Source organism: Aythya marila (assembly GCF_965140915.1).
Source record: "Aythya marila genome assembly, chromosome: 1".
In the NCBI taxonomy this organism is placed as follows: Eukaryota; Metazoa; Chordata; class Aves; order Anseriformes; family Anatidae; genus Aythya; species Aythya marila.
The window spans coordinates 122,259,642-122,277,672 of NC_139042.1; the positions used below are offsets into that span (position 1 = coordinate 122,259,642).

The window sequence follows — 18,031 nt, forward strand, 5'->3', positions numbered from 1 at the left end:
TTTTAGAAAACCTTTCAGGAACAGTTCTACACAACCCTAATCACATCCCCATCTTCCTTTCCCCTTACCTCAAAAGCAAAATATTGGTTAATTATGCACTTGACCTGGATGGCCTCCTCAAGCACTCCTCTCTGGCTGTGTTACGGGTGATGCACAGGCTGGGGAAAAGGCAGCGGGGTGGGTGCGAGCATTAAGTGTGGGTGCCAGCATTTTCGGGTAAAAACTGAGCTAATCCCAAATGCTTTTGCACCAGGGCAGGCGGACCCAATCCACACAGAACCAAGGAGAAATAAATCAGCGTGTGACTGACTGACTAACTGCAGACTAGGATCTTGCACAGGCACTCGTAGGTAGCTGTAAACCAAAGCCACCTGTGCTCTAGAGAATGGGAATCGGACACAAGAAAAGCTCTCCAGGGACCAGAGCTGCGTCCCCTGGGTGCTCGGGGGCACCTGGGTGGTTTCCAGAGCACGCTGTGCTCGCTCCTGTGGCTGGGAAGCCCAGCTCACAGAGTCAACAGGTGAAGGAGTGGAGGAGCAGAATTTATTTCTACTGCCAGGCAGTGGCACAGCAAGCCCAAAATACTTAGTGTGAGACCCAGAGGGACAAAAGGAAGGACTTCAGCTTAATGCTGACAAACTCTGCCAGCAGCAAAGGCTGCTCGGTGTCAAGGCCTGCTGCCTCCACGGCTGGGGTTACAGCCCGTGGTGTGCAGTGGAGGCAAGCACCACTCCCAGGTCACCGCTGACCAGAACAAAATGTAAGACTGTCTCCAATTAAAAAGCCAAAAAAGTCTTTTTTTTTTTTTTTTTTTTTTTAAACCTTGTGGTGAGTAGAGTAAATGAGCGTGTCTTGAGGTAAAACCACAGAACTGAAGCCTGCTGATATTTGCCAGGAGGTAAAACGACTGAGGTCTCCTTCTTGTACCTCCTGGATGGTGTTTTATCAGGCTTGATTTACCACAGCTTGAAACTAAAGCACTTCACCCTTAGCTGTGTTTCACCCTCAGGACAGTTCACTTAGCAGCCACTACACAGATTTAAAACAAAACAAAACAAAAAAATCCCCTACATCAGTTTTCTTTTCTTCGTCTTCCTTAAGGCAAAGACGACAAGCCCCTATCTTGAGCAAATTAGCGGGCAGGCAGAGCAACAGATCTGCCAGCTCTAAAAGGAGCCTCATTTGTCCACTCTTAAGCTCTTGATGTTAGAGTTGGTGAAACCCTAACAGCCGCTTCCTAAATCCTGCTGAGAAATGCTCTGCCTGCCTTTGGCTCAGCAACCTTGGGGCAGGCGGTTTCTGAGGGCTACCCTCACTGTTTCCGAATGAGGTAGGTGTAAAAAAAAAAAAAAAAAAGTATTTCAAGTCCTCACACAGCTTCCTTTCCCCTGCAAAAAGTGGCGTTTAACACATGACATGAGTTACAGGACTAAGCCTCTCTCCTCTTTACCACCTTGTGTTAAAACAGTCACCTGGCTGCTGCCTCAGGGATGCTCTCTCAAACTCAAATATTTCGGTTCTAGCATTTTTTTCTCCTTTTATTTTTTTTTTTAAAGACTAGGCCTAGTAATTTGAAAAAACGTTTTAAGTACATACCCGTACTCCTGAGGTGAAATGTCCTGTTCCTGACGAGTCCTAAAGATGATAATGCAGTGAAATAATCCAAACAGGGGGAGTCAATCCAAAAGAGAATAGTCCAGCAAGGAAAAATATATCCAATATTATAAGAAATCCACGGTGTGGGGGACATAGAAAATGTTTATACAATTAGAAACTTTAAACATCAGTCTCCATAGCAGCAAGTCCAACTTCACCACAGTGTATGCCAAAAAATTGATTGTGCAATGGTGAGGCATAGTATAGAAACATTTCTCTATTCAATTTATGTTCCAATGCCAGTGCATGTACTAAAAAAATAAAATAAAAAAATCGAAATCAAAACTCTTAACTTGAACTAAAAGGGTAATTGAAATTCCCATCATAAAGAATTTTCAGTCCTGGATACGAATGTCAGAATATGGGGCCAAATTTCTTTTGTCTCCAAAGGTGCATCCCACTCGTAAATCTGTCCCAGAGACACAATGCAAACTTTGTGGTTTTAGTTTTTCAAAAAAAAAAAAAAAAAAAAAAAAGCAAACCAAAAAACAAAAACAAAAACCAAAAAACCAAACCCCCTAGCAATTTATAATTGGTGCTGAAGAGAAAATAAAAACTCTGGGCTCTGTGCTGTCAAATTTGGATGCTTTAAATTTGCGTGAGCTACGAGTGCCTCAGGCCGCCGCGGATTATTCTCAGTTTTGGATTGACTTCCCCCACCACTGGGTTTTTGTTTGCTGCCGTGATCTCTTTAGGATTCTTCAGGAACTGGACAAACCATCTCAGGAGTGCGGGTATGGACCGAATTTCGTTCTATGGCGTTTTTTTTTTCCCCCTCCTACCGCCGCACCCCTTTGCTTAGGAAATTTGCCCTCAAATTTTGTCTCCCTCCCCGCCGCCCCCCAAGCTTTTGAATCCCGCCCTAAAAAAATAAAAGCAACCACCCCCCTCTTCCTTTTTTTTTTTTTTTTTTTTTTTTTTTTTTTTTTTAAGCTCTACTGATCCGACACAGTTCCCAACCGGGAAGGCTGCCCAATTTGCCCACCGAGAACTACACCAGAGGCTGCCACCCTCCAGCGGGACACGAGCAGGGGACGGTCACAGGCTCCGCTTGGACGCGCCGCGGTGGGAGGACGGGTGGCAGGACTCCCCCGGGAGCTGTGAAGCCTCCCCCCCCTGGACCCAGGCTGTGGTGAGAGCTTAAGGTCCGGGTAGTTCTCAGTGAGGGAATTGAGTTAAGCAAATAATCCGCGGATTATTATTATTTTTTTATTTTATTTTTTAGTCTGCGGACTAAAATTTAGTGCACGGACTAAAATCCGGCCCGTCAGAGCGAGGTCTGTCTCAGTCTAAGATACATCTGGGTGAAAGCAAAAGGAAAAAAAAAATTAAAAATTAAAAAAGGAAAGAAAAAAGGAGAAAGGAAATAAAAGGAAAAAAAATATATATAAAAGCTAAGTGCACAAAGTAAAGTGTTTGGGCAGACTAACATTTAGTATGCAGACTAAATATGGCCGGGCAAAATGCACAGCAAGTCCACAAACAAAAACAAAAATAAAACACTGACAGGAACTTTTAAAGCAATCAAATACTACCCCACCGGCGCAGCAATTCATTTTTCTAAAATGAAACAAGACCTTTTGTAAGGCTATTTGTCCACAGGAGGGACCGAAGGCTCAAGTTTTCATTTTAAAAAATGAACCTGTTTTGGAGATAAACAAATGCAAAAGAAAGGCTTTACACACAGTATTACTCAAGGAAAATTTGCACTTGCATAACTCAAAACCTCTCGTTTCTGCAAAGCAAATGAAATTTCAGGCTGAGACCCAGGTCGCTGTTTTTCTTTTATGTTTTTTTGGATGAGTTACAAAAAAATCTCGGAATGATCATGTAAAATGGAAATGCTGACTCATCCAAAACCGCAGCTTTTGGTGCTTTTGTTTGCCTTGCCTCCGGGTTCCAATGAGTCCACACCTCACCAAAAAGCTGGGGGACCAGTGCGAGTTCCTTCTTTGCTCAGGCATGCTGGCGATGCTCGAAGGCCAACAGCCCGTGACGGGCAGGCAGCGAGGCCAGACACATCGCCTCTCTCCTCTCTATGTTACACTGCAAATCAGTGTGAATTTTTTCATGCAACTCCCTCTTTGTTTATTCTAGGAGCTACCACCATCATCGACATCCCAAAAAGTGCTTGCCAAGCCCCTGGTGCACTCCTCGGCTCCCATCCCCAGATGACTTCAGTTTAGACGAAGCCTTTTGTGCGCTAGCAGAGCGAGCCACATTTTGCCTTCCTGATTTGAAACGGTTCCTACCAGCGTAGTGGAGTTCACACCCTTTCTGAATTTCAATTCCTTCCCCCCCCACACACACACACACAAGCGCACACACACATCGTAAGACGGAAGAAAAAAGCTGGAAAGCACGGCGTGCTCCCACTGCGCTTCACTCGCATCAGCATGCAGCCCTCGGAGAGAGCCACACGGGGCAAGGGCTGCGCATTGTTTTAGCAGAAAGCCTGCTCTGACTTCCAGTTCATTGACTTGCCACGCACAACACGGAGCTCGTTTTCTTGCACCAGAGCTCCCCAATGTGACACCAAGGTGCTCTTCCAGCCAGCGTGCGCGGAAAGGCATCGCGGGGAGAGCAGAGAGGCTTATTGAAACGACATCTGGTGCCAACGCATCGAGTCGGTGACACCAGGGTTAAAAATTTCCTCAGCGGCCTCGGAGCCGTGCCCAGAACCACCCACACCCCCGATTTGAGGCTGACAGGCTGCGCACATCCCCTCGCCGTTTGTAAGCGCGTTTTGACGGCACATGCCCCGGACTGGCAAGGAGGGCGGCCGAGCCTCGCTGGAAACGCTTCGAGATTAGGTAACGGGGAGAGCTCCTCCCTTCAGCAGGACGCTCGCGCTGCTTTGCGAGCCACCAGAGCCGTCAGATGTGGGACGCGACCATCGGGTCGACTCGTTAAATGCAGTCGCACGAGGCAATTGCCACAACTCGACGACACGGAGCAGCGCTTCGGTCGCGCAAGTTAAACGCGACGTGTCCCTAAACAGGAGGAGAGGGAAGAAACGTATCCAAGAGATGCATCCAGACCGCTAAAATTTCCAAAAGGGATTTCTGAAATACTCCATTTTCCTATTGTTGCTATTTTTTAAAACTACGTGATACAAATGAAGATTAAACAAGTCCACCAAAGACGCACCGATTTGGGGATTTACCTTAAAATATATATAACCTCCCCAGCTACCTCCTCCAATTGAATCCCTGTGTTTTGTCCTTAAAAGCGTCTCAAAAATAGCAAATGCCTTAGTAGTCAAAAATGCCTGTCAGATGGCACTTCCGCAGGCGGGGAAGCAAAGACAGAAGGGTTAAGTGGCTTACAAATGAGCCAACTCAGAACTGGGAACAGCACCAAAAACCTGTCTCCAAAGCTCCTTCGCCTTGAGACCACACACTTCTCACTGGGCTACTGCCACCGAGGGCCTGGCAAACCCAGAACCCACCAGCATTTATCACCCGGGGCATGCTCTGCTCCTACCAGGCTCTACGGGAGGGCAGCACAAAGCCAAGCGGAACAAGACGGCTCCCCCTTCCCATAGAAAACCCCAAAAACCTCCCTCTGGGAAGGCTCCCGGCCTCAGCGGGGCAGCCACCACGAGCAGCTTAGACACGCTGCAACGGGACAGCAACCCACCAAGAGAAAAACAGAACCGGGCTCTTCAGAAGGAAGCAAGGGCATGGTTTCGCAGCAGGCAGTCACCTCCAGTTCGCATGGAAAAGATGGATCTGCTCTTTCCTGGCCATGCTATTCTCGTCCCAGCACGTGCAGCTGGGGCTGAATGATCAGTCAGGTAGGAAAAGTGATCTAGATCCCAAATACTTTTTATCTTTCCCCCCCTCAAGAGGTTTTTGGTATTATATAAACAGGAATGCAGAAGTAAGGCATCAAGAATACGCAGGTGGGAAGTGGAAAGCAGACCTCACTTCATGATGAACTTAAGCTAATTATGAAACTGCACCCAAAGAAACATCCAGTCTCCCTTACACCTTCCTATCTTTACAAAAGGTGAGACCCCAGTCCCAGAAGAGTTTGCAACTTCAATTGAAATGCAAGTCCACTAACAAGATTTCTCACAGGAGGCTCTTCATTTTTCATTTTCTTTTGTCATCAGCTATAATTAGGAGTGACAACACAAGCCATTTATCCATCTCACTGTTTGGTATTCCTCCTTGCATCTCCAGTATGAGCAGTCACTTGGAAGCATGACAAGCAAAACAATCTGCTTCAAAACCAGACAAGAACCAGGAGAGCAGGAGTAGGACAGGATGAGGACACGAGGCTGATTCTGGAGAGTGGAAAAAAACTGTCATGAGGGAGAGCAGACTCTTTATGGCCCATCCCACAGCGAGGACAAGGCAACAGGACGGCCTGCTGCAAATCCAGAAACACTCGACACTCAAGGAGCAGTGAGTAGTATGGTAAAATGTACACAAAGAGTACAAAGACAGACACAAAATACTCGGTCTGGAACGTCTACCCAGTATTTTATAATATTAGCAATTCATAATGTAGGTAGAAAAATGGATCGTAAACTCAACATCCAAAGCTACTCTATAATACAACGCAACTGTGTTTCTGTACAACTTTGAACTGGCCAGTTGCTTCATAAAAGGGTCAGAAGGAATACGAACCAGACCCTAAAATTTCATCTTAAGACACTATTTTCTTCTGCAACACTATTTTGGCTTGGAGACACGGACAGGAGAACATGCCTAATGGTATAAATCACAAAAAAGTAAGCGCTTACGAAGTCGGAAGGGACCCTGCCTTAATCTGCTGCGCCTTTATTGTGATGGGAAGGTCTGTGGTGGGAGGAAGCCCTCCTATATTCATCCAGAATATTCACTTCACCATACTGCCTGTTACTGGCAGGCAGGTGGAAAATATCCTTGGGAGGAAAAAAAAAATCCAAACATGTCATCTCTTCCACATAGAAGTGGCCTCAAGTACATAATTCGATTATTTACTACAGTGTTACTCAAACGAGATCCTTTACCAGCTGGAGGTGGGAATGTGGTAGGACAGCCATCACAGGCAGGCATGTTTCATATTTCTGGAAATAATCACAGAACAGCCTTTGTTTTCCATAACCCAAAGGGCTTGGGACACGAAGGTAGCATCTGATTAATGCCAGGATAAAGGCCAGCTGTACCGGGGCCATGGCAAGCAATGCCAGCCTAACACAAGCTTATGAAGCACGCGTTTATACCTTTCTTCAGCCACTTCACTGCCCCTGGCCTCCTTCAAAAAGGCCAAAAGATTGAGAGAAAACTAACAAAAGCTGAACTTCAACAACCCTGTGACATACAATCTTGCATTTGATCTCAGATTTTCTTTTGGGCTTTCCGGTCACACAATTATGAAGTGTGGATGAAGCTTAGACAGAAGAAGATAAATGAGGATAAAGATTAGTAGCAGAGATCAGACCGTGAGCTTTCAACAACAAGGCTCACAGAGCCGAGGTAGATGAAACACACGGAAGGGAAGTTCTGATCTTGTAAAAACAGCAGCAGCAAAGTCTCCAGAAAGGGAAAGAAACTTTTATTTGATGAGCTGATACATCGGAAAAAATATGGACAAGTTTTCTGACCCGTGCCACACCAGAAGACATGGTGTAGCCTGGCCATTTTCCTCCCCAGCTGTATCATTTGGTCAAATAAAAGATATCACCACTGCTGCAAAGCTTTGCTTCGCTTATAAGTTAATGCCCTGTACTCTTGGAAAAAGGCAGACGAGCAGCAGGACACATCTCCATGAATACAAGCTGTCCTACATTAAGAAAAAACAAAGGCAGGTCTGGGCAAAAAGCACAGCTACATACTAAATTAAATACTCCTGTATTCAGAAGAGGAACCCCTACACCCTTACCCCAACCCCAAAAGAACTAAAATGCCCCACGTTTATCCTTTTGGATAGGGGGAGCAGTGGGAAGGAAGAGACAAGTCCTGTGTTAGAAGGAAGATTCAATAGCTTGCTGGAAAGTTCAGATTTTCTTTTCTTTTGCTGGCTAGGGACACCGTAAACTCCAGTCATCTTCAGCACCATGCACGCAACTGGTAGAAAAACATGCATGAGCTTGGACAACATAGGACTGTATTGGAAAGAGGGGCTTTACGTATTTTATACTCAGAGATTAAGGCTCTCAAGTTACAAAAATATTTGAATATCAAATTGTCAGACTGAAAAACCAGGCTCTGTAATCTCATGTTATTGATGCAGCAGAAAAATATTTTTAGTGTTAGCTTGAATTCTCTCCTAAATTAAGATGACAGTCCCTTGTTAATGAGATGTTTGTCTTTATACTACAACATCATAGCAGTATGTATATGGATGATACCAATCCATTTCCACTGAAAACTCTGAGCTACGTCTATGAAGGCAGACTTCAAACTTTCATAAAACTTGTGCTCAAAATTCCCGTTTAAGCCTTGAACTAGATGAATCTGAGAAACAGGATCGCTTCATGGACTCATCCTTACTCAGCCTCAAACAATTTACCAAGTCATTTAAAAAAAGCTTGGAGGCCATCTCATTTTACAACACTAGCCACCATTTTTCCCCATCCAGTACATAACAGCCAAGTGAGCAGATCCCCACGCTACAATGATCCTCAGAAGGAAGACAGGTCTAAGCCTGTCAGAAACGCGCAGAGAGCAGACCTTCAACAGGTCCATCCAACACAAGTCCTCATCAGAGAATTTCAATTGCAACCTATACGTACTACAGCATCCAAAGGAAATTCTTAATTGCAACCTACACATACTTTTGCAGACCAAAGAAAGCTCCCTGAACCATACCAAAACAACAAGGGGAATGCCCTTGTCTCAAAGAGTTTATACCAGGGAGTGATTATATTTTCACTCAAGCCTGCTGAAAACCAGCTGCCTGGAAGCTTTTCCATACAGAAACCAACTGCTGAGTCCTCTGATCCTAACTAGTCCACAAAAATAACAGCCTTATCACTCCTAAGCTAAAGAGCTGCCGAAGGCTGCAGATGACAAAGCTTTGTGGTTTTGAGGCTGAAACTGCCCAAGTCCTGCTTGCAGCCAGCTGTGGCACTCTACTTACACGCAGTTATAACAAAAGCCATTTGCACTTTCTCCTTTTCGGTGTCATTCCTCTTCTGCTCATTAGACTGCATCTCTACAATCGCAGTTCAGTCTTCTCTTCTAGTCACTGTTCACAATTCTAACATCGAGAAACTCCAGAGGATGTGCACGTCCACTTCTGTGCCATCAGATGTTGTTCCGACACAACCGAGTAAGGAGGAACGAGCCGAAGTATTGCTGCCACTTGCTGAAATCTTTCATGGCTCAACACCAAAATGGTGAGAGGAAAGGATCTTTAGAAGTAAGTAAGGATGAGCATCACTGACAACACTATGCTGGATGATCCATTTTAGTAATTTAGCACATGGACAATAAGAAAAGTACAGATCTCATCGATGAAGCATCATGCCATGTAGTAGACTGCTTTAAGTGCTGTTGTACACACAGGTAATGTCAGGAAGAAGGTGCAGAATGAATTAAGAGTGAGAAGCTATGTTGCAAGTCCAGCTCTCCAGAAGTAATTGTGCCCTAATGTGGAACACAGATTTGATCTCCTCACAAACAAGCTCCTCTCAATTCCTTCTAATTGGCTTAGTTTCACCTGCGATCCTTTAGAAGGTCCAAACAACCATTCATTTATAATTGTCGTGGTTCCGCTCGAGTGGGCAGCCGAGCTCCACCACAGCCGCTCTCTCACTCCCCCTCCTCAAAGAGGAATGGGGAGAAAATATGTGAAAAGGGCTCAAGGATTGAGATAAGGACGAGAAAATCACGCAATAATTATTGTAACGGGCAAAGCAGACTCGGCATAAGGAGATAGTAAGATTTATTGCCTACAACTAACAAGCGAGAGAAGTGAGAAAACAAAGAAAAAAAAAAAACAAAAGCACCTTCCCCCCCCATCCACCCTCTTCCACCTCCTCCCCCCGAGCGGCGCAGGGGAACGGGGAATGGGGGTTATGGTCAGTCTACAGCACTTCTTCTCTGCCGCTCCTTCTCGGTCACTCTCGTCCCCTGTGCTGTGGGGTCCCACCCACGGGATGCAGTCCTTGATGAACTGATCCGGCGTGGGCTTCCCACAGGCAGCAGCTCTTCCAGAACTGCTCCAGATATGGGTCTGTACCACGGGGTCCATCCCTCAGGAGAAAACTGCTCCAACCTGGCTCCCCTACGGGCAGCAGCTCCTGCCAGATCACCTGCTCCTGCGTGGGCTCCTCTCCACGGGCTACAGGTCCGGCCCGGAATCTGCTCCGGCAGGGGTCTTCCACAGGCGGCAGCCTCCGTCGGTGCAGGGCCACCTGCTCCACCGTGGTCTCCTCCACGGGCTGCAGCGTGGAACCCTGCTCCACCGTGGTACTCCATGGGCTGCAGGGGGACATCCTGCTTCACCATGGTCCTCACCACAGGCCGCAGGGGACTTCTGCTCCGGCGCCTGGAGCACCTCTCCCCCTCCTTCTACACTGACCTTGGTGCAAGGCTGTTCTCCCACTCCCTTGACTCTCCCGGCTGCTGTGTGGCGCAGCGTTTTTTCCCTGTCTTAAATATGCTCTCACAGAGGCGCAAAACAACATCGCTTATTGGCTCGGATCTGGAAAACAATGGGGCCCTTCCCAAACATGGGGCAGCTTCTAGATCTTTCTCACAGAAACCACCCCTATGGCTCCCTGCTACCAAAACCTTGCCACGTAAACCCACTACAATAATGTATATAAATAGAAAGGACTCTCAGTTTTTTTCTTGAAGCTTACATTTGCTAAAGATCTCTGTTGTGACCATCAAGTGCAGATAATAATTCTTAAGACTATTCAGGCAGAAGATGAGTTGCACAGCTAGATTAAATGCTCAACTCTACCTATATATACTACAGTAAATCTCAGCACCCCTGTTCCATTGGGTATTGGTTTAACCCCTCAAATACACAACACCTTCACTGCAGAAATTCAGAAGCAACCCTAGAATTCCTTGCTATAAGGCTTTGGGGCTTATTCTTGGGACTTTTACCATGGTGCAATTTTAAGCAGAAGAGACCAACTCCCAAGGATTTCATTTCCCCTATTTTTTTCTTGTTAATGTAAGATATTAAAAAGCACTGATGGATTTACTGGCCTCTCATTCTATTATAAACCACTTAATCAACCCACCGAAACTAGGTTATAGAAATACTAACCAGGGATTACTGGGGAAAAGGAGAAGTACAGTGGTGCATAACACACTGGAGAATCTTCCACAAAAATAGTGACTTACAGTACCTGACTTGGTACATACCTTGGTACGTACTGAGAATATACTGCAATTATTATCAGCCATTTCTCAGTCAGCAAATAGAAAATCTTAACAACCGGGCTTCAGTTGCTTAAGACTTGACTTCTAACTTACACTACAACCTAGAGGCTAATTAAACGATCAGTTTTTACCCTTTCCCAAACCAAGCACCCATCATTTGTCTATGTGGAAGATAGCTTAACTATGGGGCCATGTATTTACTGTAATGCTAGCGGTTTCTGCTTTGATCACGGAGGTTATAATATTGTCACTATTACTGCAATAGCCCTTCCTTTTGGAGGCTAGAGAGCAAAAACAGTCATAAGTAACTCCATGAGAAAAGCACCGCTCTCAAGAGCACACCTATAGGAGCACAAATATAGCATTTTTGAGAGAACCAGTTAAGAAACTGACTGTCAACCTTCACTGTCAGATTATGTAGCAGCATTACAGAAGTGTCACACGTCAGCGGAACGCTTTCTCATTTCTAAGTGACTTTCGTGCACATCAGGAGTTACAGCATGACAGGATTTAGATATATTGCAATCCACTACTCACACACACACACCATTGTTTAAAAAACGCCTGTAGGCAACCTCATAAAAAATCCACAACCAATATATATCACAATACACTGCTTCAACACCTTCTTTATCCTTACCGAAATCAGGAGTTATTGGGTCCCCAGAATAGTTAAAGGCACCTAGTTTAGACTGAAAGCCACAGACACTGAACAATCAAGCTTAACTTCTCCAACTTTTAGTTTCAGCCCACATGTTGTTATTATCCAATTTGTATAGACTCACCTTAGTCCATGGATGTGCCTTAATCTGAGGGAATTTGAATTCAGTATAGTTTGGATTCATTTCTCTAATTTGCTCCCTTGTAGGCGTTCCCAGAACCTAGGAAGGAAAGAAGAAAGGATAAGTTATTTATGCTTGAGATTCACGTGGATCTCAGAGTCCAGCATAACCTCTTACACAGTGAGAAAACTAAACTGAAGGCAATCTGTACAACTAGTAAATTCATACAGCGTTGAGAACAAAATAACAAAACTTTCAGGTGGAAAGGACCTCCTCTCCTGATTCCACCTGGTCCGAGCCCCCTGCTCAAGCAGGGTCAGATACAGCAGGCTGCCCAGGACCACGTCCTGTTGGGTTTTGAGTGAGATCGATGTGATCCCCCCAAACCTTCTCTGCACCAGGCTGAACAGCCCCATCTCTCACAACTTCTTATCAAACGACACAAGATCTAGTCTAATTGCCTGTGACCCTTGCTCCAATATAAGTCTCTTGGTGGCAATTCATTCGTGCCCCAAAACCCAGTGTCAAATATTTTAATTCTCTTCTAGACGTTTTCACAAAATTCAAGTTTTTTATCTCAAACTCAGTGATATTTCAATAGGGAATAGAGTTTACTGTAATTTTAATGTTATAAAACAGTACTGCTGCACTTATTCAGAGATTGCAGCTCACCGCATGTGGCTGATTAAGGATCAGACCAGTAACACAAAACGCATTTTAAGTCAGGAACAACAGCCGTCTGACGAGCTTAAAAGACAAGCCAATTACTGCTTAGAGGCGCTGAAGTTTCCTTCTTTCCTCATTAGAAATGTGTTTTGTTTTTTTTTTTCCCGTAGTTCAATGCAAAAGATGAACTTAGTTTAAACCTAGCTGGAAACATCTACAACGTGTGCTTCCTGTTTCCTTTCACAGATTTGTATTCCTCATTCCCAGAATGTGCCACAACGTTATTTGTGCGTGCAAATTCGTCGTTGTGTAAGGAATAATACACAGTCACACACCTCATTCTGGGGCTGGATAGATCCTGAAGGGATCCTGGAAATCCCAGGACAATGCAGTGTTAGCGTGTTACCATTACTAATCCTAAAAGAACATTCAATTCTACCTCTATAAAAGAGCTGCAACAAATTAGTGGAACAATCTTTCAAATAAACAGCAGGTAAAAAAGGAAATAACCCCCCATGACTTTTTCAGGCCATTAATTGCTTCTTGGACAACAGAAATAGCTGACAAGTCACGTGAAAGAAGGATCACACAACACCTGCCTCCTGAGCCTAACCGGGATTTAAATCCCACCACCTCTACAAGCCAAGGGTTGCGCCCAAAATTGACACGAGGATTTTTCTGTGTGCATCTGAAAATGCCTCTTACGCTTTCACCTCCCCACCCCGTCAAAAAAAAATAAATAATATTTAATAGCATTCCTAAAAATTGTAACTACAGTCACAGGCAAGAATTACATTTGTATATAGCCAAAATTCAGGAATCTGGCTTGGTTCCCAAGGCTGCTCAGAACGAGAGCCTACACAGTGCCAGCATCTTCAAGTAAAGACTGTTTATAGGATGGGAGAGATTTCGGATTAGATAAGTAAGGACAGCTTCATGGGACGACCCAAGGACAACGCCCAGCCACACGTTTCACAAAAAGCCACATCTGTAACTGCAAATGGTGGGAGGGAGCAACTCCCTGAGCTCCAGCCCTGGTGACAAGGATAGCGAAGCATTTAATCAACAGTGCTTAAGGTCTCATGGAAGATTAGAAAAGGTATTGAAGAGGGATAACGCCGTATGAAAGAAGGGAAAGCCTGACCTTTTGGTTATATAGCCCCTGACATACAAAATAACTGTACAAAAGGAGAAGTGGCTTACATTAACTACCCAGTGTATTTACTTTGTTCTCTCTGGATTGCAGAGCCACGCCACTGGTGTCTGGGCGCTTTCGATTTGTGCTGCGAGTAGGCAGATTAAGGCAGAAAATGAAAAGGAAAGTACACAGGAAGAAAAAATGGCAGCTTTTAAGACTGTCAAATTCAAATCACAGTCCATGAAAAAAAAAAAAAAAAAAAAAAAGAAAAAAGAAAGAAAGCAGGATGAATGAAGTGATAACCTACAAAATTGTACTGGCAACTTGACGTGTCTGGAAGAGGCCCTGTAGCAAAGGATGGAAACACCCCTGCAGCCTAGAAGATGGTTTGCCGCACAATTTTTAAATCATGCCTTACTGATTTACAGCATGCTTTAGGTACATCAGGAATACAATTGAGTAACCTTGATGAGTAGTAGCAATCATTTATGTTATCATAAAAACTGGGTAACTTTTTTTTTTTTCTTTTAAGTCATGCATATGACTTATTTCTGTTTGAAATGCAAAGGAGAAGCATAAATTACTTGGTAGGTTTTTGGCAGAATTACTCTGTGAAACAACTGCTCCTGCTACACCAGCTCTGCAAACCCTGTGCAGCAGATGTTCCTTGCAGAGAGGTTTCACAGAACACGGAGGTTTTAAGGGACCTCTAGAAGTCATCTGGTCCAACCCCCTCCTCGTGCAGTGACCGTCAGCAAGAGCCAGTTGCTCAGGGCTGTGTCCTGGCAGCTTTTGAAGATCTCCAAGGATGCAGACACCACAGCCTCTCTGGTTGCTCCACTATTTGTCCACACCCTCACGATAAAACTATTTTCTTGAGTCCAGACTGAATTTCACGTGTCCAGTTTGTGCCCACTGCCTCTCATCCTGGCACTGGGCACCAGTGAGAAGAGCCTGGCTCCAGCTTCTTTGCATCCTCTCTTCAGGTCTTGCCTACATCAAAGAGCTTTTAAGAAATATTGAGACCAATACTTAATTATTCAGGTCTATGCACATTAGCACATGCTATTCTGCTCCTGTTTCTTGGGGACAGTCTCATGAAAGGTGGTATTTTCAAAGAGAAGGATGTTTTTTTTTTGACTGTACCTAGAATTTGAATGAATGAACGGGGACTACGCAAGACTTGTAAGAAGAGATCTTGCAAGTGAAGGCAACAGGCCGGCAGCCAAATGCTGTTACTCTTCATCCCCAATAGCTACCATCATCTCTTAAATAAAAATACACAGAAAAAGAAACTATCCAATAAGAGTAACCAAGGAATACACTTGTTGACGAGACAGATGCTGCTTTAATTCTCTCAGGTCAGAAATTGAACACCAGAGCTTTTACAAGTATTTGCTGGAAAGCTATTCCTTGACATTCACGTGTAATAGATGAAGAACCCTAAATACTTTTTCTTCCAAGAACAGGGTTCGTGAAGATAGCAGAATGGCATATATGTTAAGCTATATAGCTTAAGGTATGTATCTTAAGCAAATAAAGAAAATCTATAACCACATCTCTAACAAACACCATCAAGAAAATTCTGTATCTGAAGTTAAGTCCTGAATTTGATGACAAACAGCAGAATGATCTTCATTTTATGCACTTGCACCTGAATGTGCACAGAAGGATGAATAATATTCAGCTCCAAAGGATGCCTTAGTTACACCCCGGTACTGAAGACAGAGGCTGTCCACACCTGGCTTCACTGCACAAAAATGTGCAGGGTTATTTGAGACCAAAACCACACTGCTGCAACACATGAAGAGGAGGAAAACGCAAGTTTTGCACAAACCCCAGCGACATAAAAGCCTTTTCTGACATTGTTACTGCTAAACATTTGCCAAAAATATTAAAATCAGTTAAATGCATAGGTAGGAGGAGACTCTGGCTGGTGAGGACTGAAGTGAACTTGAGAGGGAAGAAGATGGTTATTTAATTCAGAAAGCCACAGTTACAGTGTTACGGTGCCCTCCCTGTGAAAACTCTGCAATCTTACAAGGAAATGTCCTCCAGGAAATCTGGGGTGTGTGGTTTACCAGATGGCATAATTAATACTTCTGTGAACATGTCTGCACCTCTTCAGAAAGTCGTTAGGGGTATGCCAAATTGTTCCTTAAATTCACAGTGCTGGAATCTCAAGCAGCAAACACAGGTCAGAGAAATAATGCTTTGAGAGGTCTACGGGAAAAAATAAACTTGCACGTTTTATACATGCAGTCTTTCAAAAGCATGCTCTTGTCAAAGAAAAAGGAAAGCCAACTAAATATAGAGATTTCTTCTATTCACAAACTCAAGAACAGCCACACAACAGGAATAGGAAGAAGCCCATTGTCACTGCTGACATGAGTATAATTGTTCATCAACTTTTCATACCGCCTGCCAGCGAGCACTGCAAGTGTGGAATAGCAGCACCAGGCACAGGAACAGCCAAGTTGTGATGTGGTGCGGGGTGGAAAATGCCAGAAGACTTCCTTGATGGGAGAGGAAAAGATGAAAGCCCGCAGCAGTGTCGCGCTGACGGACGGTCCCAGTGCCACACATTCGCTCAGCGCAGGACCACGTTTGATAACAAGAAGCCTCCTCTCCGACTGCTTGCTCTCCTGGAAGAGACAGCTCCGCTCTCCCCATTAACTACTGCGAGTGAATTTATTTTATTTCAAAAACTGAGCCCAAAATAGTACCTTGACATTTGAGTGTGAGCCATATATTATAATTGCAGTCTATACTTAGCGTTCGGCTCAGTAAAACTGTCAGAGACCAAAAAGTTACACATGGCTAGGATTCCTGATACTATTGAGCTTGTCTTTTAATACATTTTTTTCCCTTAGCCTTCTTCCTAGCTATGGGAAGATGGTTTTAGTACTCTTCAGTGCAAGGAATAATTACGTAGTCCAGAGGAACTGAAAAAACAACCCCAAACCAAAAAACCCACAACCCTTTCCTACAATCGCAAGCTAGTCAATGCATCTCACGCTCAAGATTGCAGCACAGACAGGGAAAAAGTATTTCTGGGAAAGACAACGAAAAGGAGATTAGCAGATGTTGTCCTCCCAGTGTGCCAGGGCTGCTCAGATGAGTATTGCTGTTTCTTTCTTCCGACAAAGATTTTTCCCCCCCCCCATTTTTTGAGGGGAGTAGGGGGGAAGGAACTAAACAGACCCTTCAAGAAGGTAAATATGCATGTAAATATTTATCTTAGAAAACCACGATGTTGCAGAAATCCCCTTTTGCAAGGGGAACACAGAATAATCACATTCTGAGGGAGCTGTGGTTGAAGATGGGTCAGTTGAGGGGGATACCCGTGATGGTTTTCCTCTGATGGTTTCAACGCTCTGCAGGGCTGTGGGTGGGTGTGGGGAGGACCAGGAATTCCCCCATCCAAGCTTGCACGGCAGGCACGGCCGTCCTGCAGGCACCACGGCTGCATTCCTTGCTGTGAGCACAATGTCAGGGAATTAGGTAGCAGACCTCACCAACAGCATCTCCAAAAATCCCCTCTTGCAGGCTGAGACCTCTTCTTTTGAGCTGCATTGAGCAATATCCTGATCGCGTGGTAGATGCGGCAACTGCAACCACCCTGGGCTGCTGGAAGGAGCAGTTTCACCTCTCCAGCAGTGAAGGGACCGCTGCTCTCTCAGGCGTGGCGTTTGCTCCGACGTAATTTCTTTACCTGACCACTGATGAAGCCTGAAGTGCTGCTGTGCCTGCTTCAGGAACTAGCGCATTTCTGAAGGAGACGTCACTCGAAAGCCAGTAGGGGCGCGAATTACAACAGATAGATCGGGTTACCCACTTGAGATATTCCTAGCGGTGGGATAACCTAACATTTAGAGTAGCCAGCAAGAGCTAAAAATACTAAGGAAGAGTCACCATCCAAGATAAAACCTTGGAAAAAGCACATCATGTAATTTCTCTCCTGTAATGGTGAAAGTACTCAAGAAGAATGTGCTGAGATTAATTATTTCTTCAGACGGAGCTCCGAGACAGTATTTCCCCCTATCAAATATCCTTTTGTCAGGGGTAAGTGGTCAAATATCTCCTTCTCCCAGCCAGACTAAGAACATCTGGAAAGACTGAAGAACTATTACAGAAACAAGGAAGGAAAGAAAGCAGTATTACTATGGAAAGACTGAAGACTAAAGAAATATGAACAAGAGAGAAAGAAGCTAAAAATAAGGACTGCAGGGATGTCATCGGTGCCACGTGAGACAGGAGGACTTGTTTAACGTGGTGGCATTTCCAAGTCATTCTCCAGTCTCATGCAGGAGCTTCACATCCAGATGTAGCATCCAACTGATGTATTGCGAAACGAACTCTGAATAATTGCAGTTGAGTAAGCAAGTGAGAAATTCATCTTGGCCTGAAGCATGCTACAAGACTGATTGCTGCTCTTCGTCATTCTG

General features: G+C 44.6%; 1 protein-coding gene across 2 annotated transcripts in view; it reads right to left on the reverse strand.

Annotated features, from left to right (window-relative positions):
• GSK3B (glycogen synthase kinase 3 beta) overlaps positions 1-18,031 on the reverse strand; it is a 128,104-nt gene that overhangs the window by 11,555 nt on the left and 98,518 nt on the right. The window contains exons 8-9 of one of the 2 annotated variants that reach the window (XM_082769883.1): positions 11,783-11,878; positions 1,597-1,635 (exon numbers count right to left, since the gene is read on the reverse strand). In XM_082769883.1, the coding sequence (XP_082626009.1) occupies positions 1,597-1,635; positions 11,783-11,878 (135 nt within the window). The remainder of the gene's footprint in view (positions 1-1,596; positions 1,636-11,782; positions 11,879-18,031) is intronic. The other variant, XM_082769884.1, reaches the window with a different exon arrangement.